Genomic DNA, 18,393 nt, shown 5'->3' with positions numbered 1-18,393 from the left:
CTTGGAAAAGTCATTTAACTTGCCTAAGCTTCTTTATCTATAATGGTGGGAGTGCCCACCTTACAGAGGATTAAGTTAAATGAGAATGCACCTAGACCACGTAGCACACTGCTGGCATGTAGCAAGTTCCCAAATAAACATTCCCGTCCTTCATTCTGTGAGGGTGCAGCAGCCGTCCTCAGAGCACTGCCATCCTGGCAGTCATGAGCACACAGGCCTCGGGGTCTTTCTCCCAGGCTTTCCCCTGCTCGTATTTCTGTAGTTCTGGCCACTGCGATGAGTGAGGACAGCAGGCCTCACCTGTGCCTCGTCCTTGTGTTTGTTCCCGGCAGGCCGCACCATTATTCTCTCCACACACCACATGGATGAAGCGGACATCCTGGGGGACAGGATTGCCATCATTTCCCATGGGAAGCTGTGCTGCGTGGGCTCCTCCCTGTTCCTGAAGAACCAGCTGGGGACAGGTTACTACCTGACCCTGGTCAAGAAGGATGTGGAGTCCTCCCTCAGCTCGTGCAGAAATAGCAGTAGCACTGTGTCGTACCTGAAAAAGGTGAGTTGCAGCCTCAGTGCTGGGCTGGTGCCGGGTCCGGGGAGTCGGGACTCATTGGCTGTGAGTGGCTTGTCCACATCTGCCCCATTCTGCCACCTTGACACCACCATCTCCCTGCTCTGTGTCCCTTTGGAGTCATGTCGTACCTCCTGCATGGAAATCTCTGGAGACTTCTGTTCCCGTCATGCTAGCTCTGTTGAATCCCATTTCCTTTTTCCTATGGAGACACAATGAGTGATGGAGAAGGCCCTTAGAGGACTTAATTTTGTTGAAGAAGAAAGACTTACCAAGAGTTAAGAGCCTTAGCTGAAGAATGCCCTGCTGTGCCTGCTCATTACCTTTAAATCTTACTGACCTTAACTTTTAAACTACAAAACGGCAAATATATATTGAGCACCGATTTCACGCCAGACGCTCAGTCTGGCAGACTCTGGCCATAAAGGAAAATGATGATAATAGTTGCAGCATTGTTATCATTTGCAAACTTTTTTTTTTTTTAATCTGTCATCTCAAAGTACAGAGCAACCCTGGGAAGAAGGTATTGCAATTATTATCCCAGATGAGAGAAGTGAGGCTTGTAGGGATTTAGTTTATTCAAGGTCGCCCAGCAAGTGAATAACAGAGGTGGGACCAGAGCCCAATAACCAGGTATATTTTCCCCTGTACTGCAGTACCTGCCTGAGATTTATTTGTGTGTGCAAACACTGGCACCCAAAACACTTACATCCCAACCTTGACCTCCCGTCCACTTATTTATCTTTTAACTAATGTCTTGTGAGTCAAAGTGCAGTCTGAGACAAGCAGCATCAGGATCACTTGGGAGCTCATTAGAAATGCGGAAACTTGGGCCCAACTCAGGCTTACTAAATTAGAATCTGCATTTTAACAAGGTCCTCTGGTGAGGAAACACAAATTAAAGCTTGAGAAGCACTGAGCTAGATAACCAGGCAGGTAAATCCCACGCCCAAGACGGTCGATGAGGGCCTGGTTAGGGCACTCACTGGCAGGCCACAGTTCTTTTGAGAGCGCTGCTTCCTGTGCACACAGCCCATGTGTCAGATCAGACAGTGGCCTCAGAAGCCAAGGCAGCCCAGTTGCATGCCTCCCAGGAGAAGCCCTTTGCTCCGTTTCTCACACGATAGAGCTTCTCGGAAGCCCCCAGGTGAAGGTGGTGGGGCTGCACCTTGCTCGGTCCCTGACCCATTCTTACCTCCTTCTTTGCCATCAGGAGGACAGTGTTTCTCAGAGCAGTTCTGATGCTGGCCTGGGCAGTGACCATGAAAGTGACACGCTGACCATCGGTAAGGACTCTGGGGTTTCTTATTCAGGTGGTGCCTGAGCTTCCCCCAGCTGGGCAGAGTGGAGGCAGAGGAGGAGAGGTGCAGAGGCTGGTGGCGCTGACTCAAGGTTTGCTGCTGGGCTGGGGCTGGGCGGCTGCGGGAGGGTGCAGCTTGGTGCCGATCGGCCTAACGCTTGCCGGGGAGCCTGGGGCTTGGTCTGGGAGCTGGCAGGGCAGTGTCCCAGAGCGCTGAGATGATTGGGCGTGGGGGATCCCTTAGGGGAGTGGGTCTGGCTGCACACTGGACACTGGAGACCAGGGATGTGGAGCTGAGTAGCCAAGCTGATAGTGGAGGGATTGGGGTTCAGTGCCTAGGGAGGGTGAGTGCCCAGGAGAGGAGCAGCCCGCTGGATTTCCCTCAGGAGGTGTGTATAGGAGGCCAGTGTCACCAATAACACATATGGAACAGAAGCCTTTACCCTGGCCATGTCTTCCCCATCCTAACAGCTGGCTGCTCTCAGGAACGCTCTGGCTCTCCTTCCATGCCCTGTTTGATTAACCCTCTATTGAGGGACATAGAAGGAGCCTCCTTTAAAAGGTTAGAGAAAGGTGAAGACTCTTTTACAGTTCCTTTAGTCAAGGTTTCCATTGAAGAATCCTAGCACTTAGGCAATAGCCACCAGGCTTTCCACCTCAGAAGGCCGGCCAGCCAGCCAGCCACCCACCATGCACTGAGGACCTACACTGTGCCTGGCTTTGGTGATACAAAGGTGAATAAGACCCAGCCCCCACCCCCAGGAACTCTCAGGCCAGAGATGAACACGTGGAATGACTTCAGTGTCTGGACCATGTGTGCTGTGTGGGCAAGCGGGCTCCTAAGGAGTAAGCAAGGGAGAAGGTGGAGAGCGGCCGGCCCCTAATGGGGGGCCTCGGAGTTGGCTGAGCCACGTCTGTTCTTTGGTCCCTACAGATGTCTCCGCGATCTCCAACCTCATCAGGAAGCATGTGGCCGAGGCCCGGCTGGTGGAAGACATTGGCCATGAGCTGACCTACGTGCTGCCCTATGAAGCCGCCAAAGAGGGAGCCTTTGTGGAACTCTTCCATGAGATTGATGACCGGCTCTCAGACCTGGGCATCTCCAGTTATGGAATCTCAGAGACTACCCTGGAAGAAGTAAGTTCAGTGGCTGGCTGTCAGAATAAAGCAGGGCCAACGATCCTGGCGCCAGACAGGCAGCCTGCGTGCCCACTGGGAATAGGATCACCATGGACCTAGGCATTGAGTGCTTAGGTCGTTGGCATCTGGGTTGTGTTGGTTCCAGTTAACCCTTTAAGGTTGTAGTGGGAGATACAGGAAAGAAGTATTAGGATTGCTCCCTGGTATGACTGTGTCATGACCATGCATCGGAAATGGCCAACATTTATGGAAAATCTACTTGTGCCATGTGCTAACCTTGATGTGTTTTGTTTTTTTCAATCATTGTAACTTCATTTAATCCTCATAACAAGATGAGAAAGTTGACATTCAGGGACGCCAAGCAAGGATTCAGAATCAGGGGTTTTGGGCTTCAAAGCTCATACTCTATTACTGTGTAAGCAGTGCCTCTCTTTAGAGAGACCTCAAGGGCTGGAAGGGGTATAAGATTGTCTGGCCCAGTAGTCTCCAGGTTTGACTGGGCAGCAGAATCATATGAGAATATTATTGACAATAAAAATTCCAAGGCTCAGCTCCAGGGTCTTTGAATCAGAATTTCTGGAGGTAAGGCCTTAATGTCTGTGCTTTTATTGCATGCTTCCTGGGCAGCGTCTGGGCAGATCGGAGTTTGGGAATCATTGATCTAGTTCAGATTGTTTTCTGATGTTGGAATCCCTGCCATAACATTTCTAGTGATGGGAACCCCTCCCCTCTTGATATCCTGTCTCGGATAACCTATCACGGTGCTAGCCTACTCAAAGATTTGGGGCCATAGACTTGGAAGAAGCCACTTGGCTCATTCCCTGTAGGTTCAGAACAAATTCCTCCTTCCGCAGTGTCCTCATGTCATAGCTTTAATTTGAAAATGATTGTCTGGATTGATAGCTCTCACCATTGGGGAAACGTTCTCTGGTAAAAACGGCTTCTCTCCCAAGTGACTCTGACAAAGTGTTATCAATAAATGAGTCTTCTACGTTTTGTCTTTAGGGGCTAGCATACCATTCAGTCATGTAATAATCATGGCAGTTGCTCTCACAATGTGGTGCTTATGACACTCTCACTCACTCTTATTTTTCAGATATTTCTCAAAGTGGCTGAAGAGAGTGGGGTGGATGCTGAGACCTCAGGTAACGCTCCAGGGGGGCTGCACATTCTCTGGGCTGTGCCCCCTGTAGGCTGTCTTAGCTCACTAGGCTTGTGCCTTTCCCTTCAAATTGTTTTATGACATTCTTACTTTGAGTGTATAGATTTGTTACAGATTCAGAGTTTGTTTTGCTACAAATAAAGTGAAACATGGGGTTCCTTCCTTCTGCCTTCAGATGGCACCCTACCGGCAAGACGGAACAGACGGGTCTTCGGGGACAAGCAGAGCTGTCTTCGCCCATTTACTGAGGATGATGCTGTTGATCCAAATGATTCCGACATAGATCCAGGTCCGTTTGGGCAAGATCTTCATTCCGTTGCTAGAAAGTGAATTTCTCTCTTATGTTCTTCTCCGGTGTTATCTTTCGAGGTCCTTGAACCAGGATGACAGATGCCTGCAGGGTCCAAAGGGAAGAGAGAGAATGAGAAAAGCCACTTTCCCCTTTTCAGGGTTGTGTATACAGTCAAACCTGAAAGAGCCTGTCCTCACTACTTCCTTCACTGCACTGAGACCGCTCTTTCGAGATACACACACATCAAAAGATGGCCCCTCAATCCTCTGAATCCATTTCTTATCTTTTCTCGCGTTCATTAGGTGTTTAATTGTTGAATAAATGTTCTCTGAAAGGACGGAAGATTTTGAAAGAGCGAGGTGCATTTGCTTTTAGAGTTAAGTGGACCCTTAGACTTAGCTGTTTTGGATGAGTGTGTCCCTGCATATTTGACTGGGATGGAGAAGCGGGAGGCAGGAAATGAAGCAACTATTTGTAAGAGGTCAAGCCATCGCAGTTAGAAATGGTTTGTTTAAGACAAGGATTTCTATAAAAATTTTTCGGAACAGAAACCTTCCTGACTCTCCCATGCCTGTGCCACGTGAGTGTGTGACTCTCATGTTCTCCCTAACTTCATACATCGTTAGCGCTTAGATCACTGGAATGTGTCCACCTTTTACCAAAAATATAATAAACGGGAGACAGATTGCTATTGTGTGTCCTCAAGTATGTCAGCCTACTTACATGGCCTGTTTTGTAGAATATTCTGTAAGAAATTGAGGATGACTTGATTCATCTGAATGGCTTGATGTAGCACCATTATGTGTGAACATCTCTCTTCAGGTGTCTCAAAGCACCTTCATTTTTCTGTGCTCATCAGATAAGAACCCAGGGACTGCTGCTGTCATACGTTTGGGGTCATCCCTTTTCCTTGGATGTGAATTTGTCACCAAGACCCTTTACTCCTTTACTTTTACCTTCAAATGCAAGCCTCCAAGGTGGTTGCTGAAGATGCTGGAGGGAGGAGCGTGGGGATGTCAAAAATGCCTGATATAATAGGTGACCTTTAGTGTTGGCTTTCTGCAGAATCCAGAGAAACAGACCTGCTCAGCGGGATGGACGGCAAAGGCTCCTACCAGGTGAAGGGCTGGAAACTCACACAGCAGCAGTTTGGGGCCCTTTTGTGGAAGAGGCTGCTGATTGCCAAACGGAGTCGGAAGGGATTCTTTGCTCAGGTGAGAAGTGCTGTTCCAGGCCAAGGATTCAGCCTTCCTTGATGGGCTGCAGGCTCCCTGACCAGTGAAGACAGGGTAGCATCATTGTTATAAGATGGACACTGGAGCCAGATGATCTGTATTTCAATCCCAGTTCTGCTTCTTGCACTCATGTATCTGTTGCAGGTTACTTTTCTGAGCCTCAGTGTCCTTATCTGTAAAATGGGGATAATAATAGTATCTATGACATAATTGTTATGAAGATTAAAATGAGTAAGTGATTAGAATGGACCTCACATTAGTAATTACCGTGTGTTAGTTTTATCGTAAAGGAGAGTATAACAAGGACAAAGTTTGGAAAAACTGGCTGGGCAAATTAAACTTTCATAACTTCAGAGATGATATGCCCAGATGCACTCAACATATGAACTTATTGGAAACTTTATTTTTCTCTAAGTTGATGTTTATCTGAAAACTGATAGAAAAGATAACCAGAGGTCAGACAAAAAAAAAAAGATAAACAGAGAAGACTCATTACACTCTTGCCTGCATGTCAGTGTTTGCACGCTAACTTGCTGGGTTAGGAGGGATGAAATTATTCTACTCTATAAAATCAAGAAGTATAAAGAAGTTACAGAGATTCTTCTCTACAGACTATGTGAGTAACGCACAGAATATGAGTTTGGAGCGCATAGACTTAGGTTTGAATTCTGGTTCTGCTACTTATTGTCTCTTTGGCCTTGGGCAAGTTACTTAGTCTCCCTGAGCCCCAGTTACCTTGTTTGTTGATTGGTGATAATGATATTACTACTTAGGGTTGTAATGATAATTAAATGAGATAATGCTCATACAGTTTTTTCCCATGGAATTAATCACCTAGTGATTAATTTTCTGCATTGAAATACGAGAACATTAGAACCAGGGGCATCATTTGGATCTTTTTTTTTTTTTAACGGATAAATTTCTCAGGAATAAATGGAAGGAGCTTAGAGTTTGCTTATAAAGTATGTACAAGTCATTGTTTTCAGAGAAGGTACAGGTGTAAAGTTTAAAGTGGTTTAGTAAGGATTTAGATTAATCATGCTTTTTGAGGACATCGGGGGAAGAAATAGCTGCTGTTCCCTTTCCATGGAGACAGTGCTGTAGAGTGGTTTTATCAAAGTATGGGATCTGAATGGATCACCTAGTCTGTCTGCAGATTACGAATGAGAAGACTGAGGCCATAGAGGATGTGACTTTACATGGATACGCTTATAGTAGAGAGAGAACAAAACTGCAGGTCTTCTGGCTTCTGGTCCAGGCTTCAGCTCTCAGCTTTTGTCTGAGCTGAGCTCATGGCCAGTGTGGTCTTTCTCAGGTTTTCAGGGAGGAGAGGGACCTGGTGTTCTAAGTCACTCTGACATGTGACCACTGTTTACTCTGTGAAGTTCTCAGCTTGGTGCCCCTGTCAGGGGGCCACAGCCTCTGGCCTTGTGTTGCCAGCTTCCAGAAATGCCCCGGAGGGAAGAGGTTTATATTTCAGTCTCCATTTCTTCCAACCTGCCAAGAATGCCTTGGTGGAGCTGCGCCCTGTGCACACTCAAGTGATGGCTGGTCGGAGAGGCTGGCTGGACTCACGGGGCCTTGCCCTGTGGCCTTCTTTCTAACCCTTGTCCTTCTCCTGCGATTTCTCTTCCCTCCTACCCCCTGGTTGTAGATTGTCCTGCCGGCTGTGTTTGTCTGCATCGCCCTGGTGTTCAGCTTGATCGTGCCACCCTTTGGCAAGTACCCCAGCCTGGAACTTCAGCCCTGGATGTACAACGAACAGTACACATTTGTCAGGTATGCGTTTGCCTTCTGCGCCCAAGGTGGGAGGAGACCTCAGGCCGACCAGGGTGTTTACTGTGCTGAGGGCCAAGGGGAGGGGGACTCAAGAGTTACACAGGGGCATGGATTTATCAGCTGTGGCTAGAGCCCTCACACAAACTCATGTTAGATGCAACAGACAGAGGTAAACAAAACCTGAACTAACAGGCCAGTCCTGTTACCGCATTTAAACTCCATTCCTCTTTATATGCTGTTGTGAGGAACATATGTGTTTTATGTAAGTAATCTCCCCTTGCAAAAAAATCTATGATTGAGCTATAATATATTTGGATTTTCATAGCTATGTCTTTATTCTGTAGTTGAACACATGGCTTCCATACACTCAGAGCATCGCACCTCCAGGTTCTTGTTTTCTGCATGATGCAATTCGTGTATTTATTATTTAGTCTTTTAGCTTATAGATAATAGCTAGCTAGTGTTTGTTTTTTAGACCAAAATGCCAGCTACTCTGTAACAATCCAACGCTTCAAACAAAAGGACAAAGGAATTTCTGCATCACGTTATACAGGAGTTTTCCTCAGTCCCATAGTATTTGTAGATCTTTTGATTGGGGAAGTGTGTCAGTGATGTCAAAGGGAAGCTTTAAAGAAGAAAAAAAAATATATATATATATATATATATATAATATAACATGTGACTCAGTCTCTTTTTGTCTAATCCCATGCTTCCTTCCTATTTAGTGAAGGTTTACTTTCTTCTTTCCTTTCCAAGCTGCTGACCTTGTATTGCCCGGGGCTGTGGAACACATGGGCTTGTTTTGTGTTTGTAACCTGTACTCATCATTGTTTGTGTTTTCCAGTTGTCCGTGCTAACATTCAGCCCATAAAATCAGCCTGCCCTTTCCTAGAAAATCCCTGTGGTCTATGCCTAATGGATAATTGTGAAAATACTTTTGAAATACTGATCTTTAATGAATTCATGTACTTCACATTAAAATATATACGTAAATGTGTGTATATATGTGGGTGGGTGTGTACACATGCGTGTGCACATCTCTATACATATAACTTACTTACACAAGCTCCACTTTGGTGTGCTGTATGTTACCTTGATACCAAATATATGGCCAGAGGCTGAGTTCCTTGTGGGTGGGTTCTGTGTTTTATTCATTTCTGTTTCAAGAGTTTGGCACACAGGAAGTACTTAATACAGTGTTTAATTAAAAAACAATTGCATTCCTCCTCCCGATTCACGGTTTTAATGAATGCTGAGCTGGCCGCCTCTCATGTACCTACAGTAATGATGCCCCTGAGGATGTGAGCACGCAGGAACTCCTGAGCGCTCTCACCGGAGAGCCTGGCTTCGGGACCCGATGTATGGAAGGAAACCCAATCCCGTGAGTGCCACTTGAGCTGCGAGCCCCACCACGGCTGGCTTCTTGTGATTGTCACCTGCTTTGATCTCTACACTGCTTTTATCATTTGTATGCCACATGGTGACTACCATCATCTGCCCTTTGAAACATTTTTTATTTTAAAAAAGTTAATATAGAGATTTAATGAGACCACCTAGGAACAAACATAACAAGCTAGGAGAGTCTTCTAGCATCTTGCCAGGCAAATGACTATAGACATTTGTTTACTGCTTTAGAAATGAGTATTTAATTTAAATAGTACTTTATACTGATCCCTTTTCTCCAGCTCCTATACCTAAGTGCAGAGACAGGCTCCCATTATGTATAATTTGCAGTTTTGTTTATCAGCTTCTTCACTCTAAAAGCCTGAAAAGATGGCATCGTTTTTATAAAAATGGACATTTTCTTCTTTCAGAGTTGTGTATTTTTATCATATTCTCCTTCAAAGTCCTTTAAAAAAAGTAGGCAGTGTATAAATAAATTCAGTGAAATACCCATACGACTCTAAGTGTATATGGGAGGAAGGCATGGCCAGAGATCTTTGTGAGTAAAGACAGTGAAGAGAGGTGAGGTGCTTCTGAGAGAACCCAGGGATGGTAGAGGCAGGTTCAAGTTTCCAGGCTCAGGTAGGTTGTTAACCACAGACTGAGGAATTATGGAGAGTGTGGGAAGGTGTGGAAAGATTGGAGAAGGCCTAACTTGAATTCCAGGTTTTGAAGGGAAGATAGTGAGCCTGTAGGAGACAGACCAGTGAGCACACCACCTGTGTGTGCAAGGTTTCAGAACAGATTGCTAAATGGATAGCCATTATGTACTTGTCAGCTCTTATCAATTGAGTACTTACTGAACATTTGTTAGTACTTAATACTTGCTAAGTGATCAATCCTAACAGTATCAGTTCCTAAAAAACAAGGTGACCAAGGTGGAGACGGTCAGAGATTTCACAGGACTCTTGATGAGATTCCACTTGGAAGTTCTCTGTAGGCGAGAGAGGAGAGTGAGATGCGGTAATAACACAGGTAGGTGGACTCATCATATGCCAGCTCAACAGTGTGGACTCATAGATGGACGCCAGCCAAGGAAGGATCTGTAGGAGCCAGGCCTGCATTGAGAGGTGCAGGCCTGACCTCACAGGCTCGCAGCCTGGGGGCAGAGCACCCACTGACGTGTACTGGGGTCCGTCTGATGTAAGGGGAGACTTCTAGGTTTTTCAGAAAGTAGTGGAACTGATCTCAGCCAGTGATCTTGTGAAGGTTTTAGAGCGTGAGCTTCAGGACGGCACCATCTTAGTCTGACTTTTCCATTTAGTCCAGGTGCTTTAAAGAGAGAACTAGAGGGCAATCCACAAAACTGTTCATTTGATAGAAGAATCATCTAAAGACTGTGGCTCTGCTTCAAACTGTAGAGTTTTGAAACGGAAGGGATGTTAGAAATGCCTTGTTGAAATGGAAGGGATGTTAGAAATGCCTTGTTGAAATGTGACTTATTGAGACAAGTCATTTCATACTTTTGTTTCACTAGTGGAGAAAATAGGCAAGTGACTTACTGATGGTATCACAGTAATTCAGAGCTCAAGTCAGACGTAAAGGCCTGTCTTTAGTTACCTGGGATGCTTGCAAACAGCCTAGCTCTTCATGTACCAACAACTCTGACCCCTACGAACTGTGCCCCTCCCAGTTCTCTACTCGTTTTGAAACATAAAGTGCGTCCTGACACTCTCCACCAGGTTTCAGCACGTTGAGCATAAAATGCAGACTCCTTGCAGGTCTGTGTCCTGTGGCTCCGCCTCCCTCTCCTCCTCAGCTCCCATCACTCTCCCTCGCAGGTCATCACATTCCAGCCCCACTGCCTTCCTGTTGTTCCTTAAACGTAGAACACTCAGGACCTTTTCGCCTGTGCTCTGTTGCTTCTGCTTGTAATATTTTTCCCCTGACTCCCTGCCTAGCTTGTTCGCTCCCAACATTTAGGTTTTGGCTGAAGTATATGACCTCTTCACATGGTCCTTTCTCACCAGTTACTCTGCCTCTATTTTGCTTCACTTCTGGCTATCTAAGATCATATGGTTTAATTGTTTGTTCTCGAACTCTTTCCTGGGAATACAACCTCCATGAAGGTTGTATTTGTCTTTGTCTTCTCACCCCAAATTCTCAAATAGGCAGGACAGTGTCTGGCACATAAGAGATGCTCAGTGAATGTCTGTTGAGTGAACACATGGGTGAGTGATTGAATGCTGGTGATTGGATTGACTTGAGTTCAGTATATGAGCATTTAGGCCCTCTTTGTGTTCCATCATCCTACACTGTAAATGAGTCTGCAGCTTACAGTCCTATGGCAGCAGGGAGGGGGGCATCAAATAACCAAAAGGTGAGGGGATACATGCATGTTTGCAGTTGTCATTGATTGGTCCTGTGCTCTGAGGCAACAGGAGAGGCCAGGCCCTCTTGGGTGATCCTACCTTTGACGTCCCTTTGCAGAGACATGCCCTGCTCGGTGGGGGAGGAGGAATGGACCACCACCCCCGTCCCCCAGACCATCACGGAGCTCTTCCGAAACGGGAACTGGACGATGGAGAACCCCTCCCCTGCCTGCCAGTGTAGCAGCGACAGAATCAAGAAGATGCTGCCCGTGTGTCCCCTGGGGGCTGGGGGGCTGCCTCCTCCACAAGTGAGTCACTTTCAGGGTGTGACCGTTCAGGTGGGGTGCAGGGTGGGCTTGGGGAGAAGGAATGGGTGACCTGCCGTGTCAGGAGGGTCTCTTTCAGTCTTGATTCTTGTCATAGGGAAAAGCATGTGAGTTTTGAGAGGAGGGGCCTTGGAGCACATTGTTCCTGTATCTGAGGGAGCTTAGCCTGCTTCTCTCTTTTGAAGTCAGCCTAGTTTCCTTACTGGTTCGAGGTCCAACCAGAATACAACACTCTGGATCAGTGAGCTGTGGAAGGCACACTGTGGACTCTCCCCCAGTGGTGGTGTCACGGGACAGACTGTGACAAGCCCAGCTTCATCTCTGCCTCTGCCACAGATGAGCTGGTGACCTTGGACAGGTCACGCTGAGTCCCTGGGCCTGTTTCCTCACCGCTGAATTAGGGAGGCTCGCCCATAAAACTTCTGTGGGTCTTACAACTCTGACATCCTCTGAAACTCTGAGTGTGGGAAACAGTTCTGAGCCATTTTTTCTGAGAATGAGTTCAGGAAGAGGCTTGCTTTTGATGTCTCTCTGCTGGCTTATCAGCATCCAGGTTGCAGGGTGAGGAGAAGGAATTTCAGATGGTGTTGAAAACTTAAAGCAGTCCTTCCTGATTGCGTTTCTTTAAAATAAGAGCTCTTCTCTTCATCAGTATAAACTCCAATGAACAAAAGAATTCGCTAGGCATAGTCAACGGTACTGCTCCCTGAAAACCTTTTGTAACCATAAAGAATGATACTTCACGGTTTATTCTGATACTTCATAGTTGTTCAGAATAATTTGCTGGGACTCTCCTTGGCTTGCCATAATGGCCCTGCTGAGAGCAGAGTGGACCAGACCTTGGTGGCTGGCTGATGGCAGAGCCTGGGCCCTGTGGGCAGAGTCTGGTCACACTGTGGTACATGTTTGAGGGACATGTGTCATTGTTGTCCTTGATTTGTTTTCTATTCCAATTCTGGTCCATAAAGACACATGCACTTGGTTTTTCTGTGATAACAGAGAAAACAGAACACTGCGGACATCCTTCAGAACCTGACGGGAAGAAACATTTCGGATTATCTGGTGAAGACATATGTGCAGATCATAGCCAAAAGGTCATTATTTACTAAACTTGGCGCCTGCTTAATCATTACTGATCAGAGGAAGTAAAAGCCAAAAAAAATAGTAGATTGAGTAGTGGGGGGAACATCCCGTTTTGACCTGATGTTGTCTTTTGGAAGTTTAGGATATTCTTTCAAACTAGAAAAGATGATGGGAAGTATTATGAACATTCAGCTTCAAGACTGAGGTTGCATGGTTCCAGGATGAAAATAAATCTGGATTCAAATTCTAACTGCTGCTTATTAGCACTTTTGACCACGGGCAGCCAGTTATCCTATTAAAGCCTTAGGTTGTATAAAATGTGATAATAATGTTGCTCTTATTAGTTTGTCATGAGGATTCAATGAAACGATACATGTGAAGTACCTCTCATGGATGGAATGAAGGATAATACACGGCATTATAAGGAGAGCCCTGGCCCAACTTAACGGCCTGTCTTGGCTGTGGAGCCTTGCAAGAGCCATATAGCTTCCTGGGGCCTGGGATGGGAATCGTCCCTTTGTCCAACATATCCGTGCCACAAATGCTACCTGCACACGCCCTCTTGGTTATCAGATTGACTGTCACTGTATTACAGTACTTGTGTTCATGTAACCCTTATTTTACATAATAGTGGCCCTATTGACCTTCCGAGAAATTAACAGGAGACATAGGAAAAAACATAGTATGTGTAGGGGTTGGTATTATCCATGGTTTCAGGCATCCGCTGGGGGTCTTGGACTGTACCCCCTCCAGATAAAGGGGGACTGCTGTATTTAGCGGATGCTCAGAAAATGTTTGTTCTAGCTTCCTTCCTATCAGCTTGGTTAGTTGGGCCCCTAAGTTAGGAGTTCTAGTGACTTTTAATGACAAGGGTATTCTTGAATGACAGTTACTGTGAGTTTTCAAGAAAGAGGCCTAACCTCTCCATCTGTCATCCATAATTGACCTATTATTTTGAATTTTAAAAAGTTTCTAGTTTGATCACCTCTGTTGGTTTTTAAGTTGTTTTAAATATAAGGCATGACCTTCATATAAATCATAAGGTTTTAATATGGGGAGAAGAAAAGATGCTGATTAGGACTTCTTTCCATTGGCAAGACCCTACAGCAGCAGCCCGACCGCAGGGTTATTTCTGTCCCTTTGTTGTATCCTCAAGTAGATATTTACTCCTTTCGCATCATCAGGAATATGTTTCTTTGGACTGATTTCTGGTTTCTTTGTCTTTGGCCTTCTGCAGCTTAAAGAACAAGATTTGGGTGAATGAGTTTAGGTAAGTTGACCTCGCTGTGCCTTCTTTTCATTTTCCTTGACTCCTAAAGTTCAGGAGGATGAATTTGATGCAGTTTTCTTGGATCCCGGGAAGATGTTAGTTTAGGGATTGTTTTTCCGTTAGCATTTCTGCTCAGTGCCCAGCTGCCACTTCAGAGGCCTTTGGAATATTTGGCACACTGATGTCCTTGAGGAGATTTTAGAAGTTCCTTGTGGGTCTCTAGGGACTGGACAGGAAGCACAGTGTTTTGAGGGAAAACCTATGCTAGTTAAACTTACCAAATCAAATTCCTAGGCGTCCTAGTGACTCAAGGACAATTTTTCAGGTCACTGGAATAACCAGGGAGGTCTTAGATGAAATAAGAGGCATCAAAACCGTCTATATTCATTGTATTTCAACTCATTTATCCCTCTGAGTTTTTTTTTTGCGGTACGCGGGCCTCTCACTGTTGTGGCCACTCCCGTTGCGGAGCACGGGCTCCAGACGCGCAGGCTCACGGGCTTAGCCGCTCCACGGCATGTGGGATCTTCCCGGACGGGGGCACGAACCCGCGTCCCCTGCATCGGCAGGCGGACTCTCAACCGCTGCGCCACCAGGGAAGCCCCTTCTGAGTTTTTTTTTAAATAACAATGTTTCTATTAGAAAATAAAACCAGAGTCCCATCAGGATAGCAAGAATCATTCTCTCCTCTGCTGCAGTCAGGCTGTCTCCGACCCACCCTCCACCTCCACCTCCACCCCTGCCCATATCCCTCTAAGTTTTGGAGGAGCAGATGGGACTGGGGAAGAAAAGAAGGAAGGATCCTTGAAGTCCATCAGTTCTCATGAGAAATGAGACACCTTACATGGCTGCCTCAAAACTTGGCTTTGTCCCTGCCTCTCATCTTCCTTCTTTGCCTTTTCTCCAAGAGCCAGGACTTACTGAGTAACTGAGCAAGGCGGTATCAGGACCTTTTGTGGTCCTGCTATGGAAGAGCCATGGCCTGTCTCTAAACCCTTTCAGGCCTCTCTGGTCAGTGTCTTCACTGCTCATCCTGACTTCCCATCTGCTTGCCTGGAGACCCAAGTTCAGGCCTGAGCCACCAGGGTAGGAGGAGCATCTGTGAGATGAATGAGCATTCTTTCCTCAGCATCTCAGATGTCTCACGCTATGTATAATCAGACCCAGGTCCCTCCCGCTTGGGCAGGAGACAGAAGAGTTAAGAGATTACCAGAGTCCATTAGAGGAGGCCAAGGTGGAACTTTCTCTGAGTCTTACTTGGGTCCTACTTTGAACAGGCAGTTCATCTAAACGAAGCATCACATACTTCGGTGGCGTCTGCTGCTGAATGTTATTGGACCCCACACCGCCTGTGTTTTAATATCAGGCTGTTCTTTTAGGTACGGTGGATTTTCCCTGGGTGCCAGTAATTCTCACACACTTCCTCCGAGTGAAGCAGTTAATGATGCCATCAAGCAAATGAAGAAACACTTGAAGGTGGCCAAGGTACAGTATCCATCCCAAGACATGTCAGAGAGAAAATGAGTTGCTAGTACATGGGAGTAGTTGGCAGGTAGATGATCACCTTGCAGCTTATTGTGTGTGTGTGTGTGTGTGTGTGTGTGTGTGAGTGTGAAGTTAAAACCAGTATAATCTAGTTCAGAGTGTATAGCCTTTGAAATTATAGAGATCTGGGTTTGAATCTGGTTTCTAAACTTTCCATTTAGTGATCTTGGGCCAGCCAAGACTGAGCTACTCAGTATGTTATTTACTACCTGAAAGTGCAGAGCAAAAACAAATGCAGAGATTTTAAATCGCTCAATAACTTAAGCATAGCCAGTGGATAAATAAACTGGGCATCAAACATACTTTTCTGAAACAATCTCTGGTTAGACAGGAAATGAATCATTTTCTTTAGCACCTAATAAGCATTCACTTCATTTATCTGTATCTCAAGTTCCCCATTTCTAAGTTTGAATTGGCGGGGGTGGGGTGGGGGGGTCAGGTGATATGGCCTCTAGGGTCACAGACGGCAGGGATTGTCTTAGAGTCTGAATCTCTGCCCTTGAGGCACAGACCCCATGTCTGATACATCTGCATATTGAGTGTAGTTCTGGGTCTTAGGAGGATGTCAGGGGAGCGTGGTGAAGAATCCTCAGCCAGGCATCTACATCTTGGGACTTTGAGTCACAGGGTTTCCCTCTGGTTCCTTTAAGACCTGTGGCTCATGGCAACAGCGCTGCTTTAGAAATCTGGTCCCTTGTTTCTCAGGAGCCAGTTACTCAGTGGCTTCAAGGTTCATTTCAATGAACAACGCAGTGGCAGTGTTGCCCTTCCCAAGGTTGTCCCGTTGTGCACAGACCCCATACTTCCTGTTGCCCTCCCCTGTGAACCATCCCACTGAGGCAGCTTTCTGTCATTCACAGGACAGTTCTGCAGATCGATTTCTCAGCAGCTTGGGAAGGTTCATGACAGGACTGGACACGAAAAATAACGTCAAGGTAAAGCCTTTGTTCCAATAGCTTTTTTTTTGTATTTTTTTGGCCGCTCATTGGTGCTTGAGGGATCTTAGTTACCCAGCCAGGGATTGACCCCGGTCCCAGGGCAGTGATAGCACCGAGTCCTAACCACCGGACCAGGGAATTCCCTCCAATAGCTTTTTGATCAACAATAATCCCTATGTTCCCCCGAAGTACTTTCAGTTCATGATAACATCGATTCATGACAGAAATATCTCTTAATTTTACAATATGATGATGAAGAGAACTTGCTTTGCCACCATTCACACCAGGGGAACCATTATGAACCTGACCGAGTTACTTAACCTATTTAAGCCTCAGTTTCCTAATCTATAAAATGCAGGCAGTAATCGTGGCTACCTCAAAGCTATGGTGAGGGTTAAATGAGTTAAAGATAGCACAGTGCCTGGCCACACGGTCAGTGCTGAGCACACCCTGGCTGCTGTTACCTCTTCGCCGTGTTCTTGATCATGTTTTGTCTCGTGGTATGACTGGAATTTCTGGAGTGCACATGCATGTTTTGTGTGTGTGCACCTACCTCCGGGAGCAGGGTTTGGGAGCAGTACCTTGCACCTGGTGTGTTTTTTTTTTTTTTTTTTTTTTTTTTTTTTTTTTATGCGTTACGCGGGCCTCTCACCGCTGCGGCCCCCCCCGTTGCGGAGGACAGGCTCCGGACGCGCAGGCCCAGCGGCCACGGCTCACGGGCCCAGCCGCTCCGCGGCACGTGGGATCCTCCCAGACCGGGGCACGAACCCGTGTCCCCTGCATCGGCAGGCGGACTCCCAACCGCTGCGCCACCAGGGAAGCCCCTGCACCTGGTGTGTTTTATTTCAGGTGTGGTTCAACAACAAGGGCTGGCACGCCATCAGCTCTTTCTTGAATGTCATCAACAATGCTATTCTCCGGGCCAACCTGCAGAAGGGAGAGAACCCTAGCAAGTATGGGATTACTGCCTTCAATCACCCCCTGAACCTCACCAAGCAGCAGCTCTCGGAAGTGGCTCTGTAAGTATCACTGTGTCTGAATCGGGAGAGGGAGAGGGTGTTTGGGGGAATCATGGAGCAGGGGAAGGAAGTACGAAACTGGTTGTAGAGTAACAGCTGGGGAAACAGGTTCATTATGGTGTGTTTGGGTTGGTCCAGGATCTGAACAGAAAACAATCAGTTTGTGAATTGGCTGGGCAGGGATTAAATTGCCGAAGACACACGACTCTGAGATATTAAAGCCATTGTTACATTTAGTGAATTCACATAAAGTAAGTTAAATTGTTAATATAATCCTAAAATATTTTAACTCACCCTTAACACAGTGTTTAATAAAAAAATCAGTTTCGTTTGTTTTGAAATCACTATTTTTAAACTTGGCGAAACATGCTTTTGTCGGCTTGTGTTTAATTCCTTAAGTGTGTGTGTGTGTGTGTGTGTGTGTGAGTGTGAAGTTAAAACCAGTATAATCTAGTTCAGAGTGTATAGCCTTTGAAATCATAGAGATCTGGGTTTGAATCTGGTTTCTAAACTTTCCAGAGGTATGGTATTAAGTGAGGCAATTCATGTAAATTGCCAAGTCCGGCCTTCAACACATGGTTGATATTCAACACACGTTAGGTTCCTTTTCTGTATGTGGAGCGTGGCACAGTTATGACTTCTGCTTCACTCATATAGAATATCAATATATGTCACTACGATCTTTATACCAAGCTTATATAACATTTATGCAGAGAAATAGTTGGTATTATACCCCATTTAATGGACTTATACGACTATTCTTATAATAAGGATCTGATGGAATTTTTGTACGTGTTAGGTTGATATGCCACAAGCTTTTTTTGTCAAACTTATTTACAGCCAGAAATTGTTGTTTGAATAGTTGCACACTAATATTTCTCCTTTATTAAGTTTTCAAGCTACACTACTCCCTCATGTGTGAAAATTTACAACTTGTTGCTCATAGAAGGTCAAGAATAGTGGAACAAAGTGAATGCCGTT

General features: G+C 45.9%; 1 protein-coding gene across 1 annotated transcript in view; it reads left to right on the top strand.

The window, feature by feature from the left end:
* Positions 1–18,393, top strand: part of ABCA1 (ATP binding cassette subfamily A member 1) — a 115,988-nt gene that overhangs the window by 82,957 nt on the left and 14,638 nt on the right. Inside the window, exons 23-36 of the mRNA XM_065878535.1 lie at positions 333–553; positions 1,782–1,854; positions 2,803–3,005; positions 4,105–4,153; positions 4,346–4,459; positions 5,528–5,676; positions 7,352–7,476; positions 8,759–8,857; positions 11,350–11,539; positions 12,557–12,651; positions 13,878–13,910; positions 15,290–15,395; positions 16,316–16,390; positions 17,243–17,412. Coding sequence (XP_065734607.1) covers positions 333–553; positions 1,782–1,854; positions 2,803–3,005; positions 4,105–4,153; positions 4,346–4,459; positions 5,528–5,676; positions 7,352–7,476; positions 8,759–8,857; positions 11,350–11,539; positions 12,557–12,651; positions 13,878–13,910; positions 15,290–15,395; positions 16,316–16,390; positions 17,243–17,412 — 1,702 coding nt within the window. The remainder of the gene's footprint in view (positions 1–332; positions 554–1,781; positions 1,855–2,802; positions 3,006–4,104; positions 4,154–4,345; positions 4,460–5,527; positions 5,677–7,351; positions 7,477–8,758; positions 8,858–11,349; positions 11,540–12,556; positions 12,652–13,877; positions 13,911–15,289; positions 15,396–16,315; positions 16,391–17,242; positions 17,413–18,393) is intronic.

Source organism: Phocoena phocoena, chromosome 6 (genome assembly GCF_963924675.1).
Source record: "Phocoena phocoena chromosome 6, mPhoPho1.1, whole genome shotgun sequence".
Lineage (NCBI taxonomy): Eukaryota > Metazoa > Chordata > Mammalia > Artiodactyla > Phocoenidae > Phocoena > Phocoena phocoena.
Note: the sequence above shows the minus strand (reverse complement) of the source record. Positions and strands in the feature narration are given on the sequence as shown.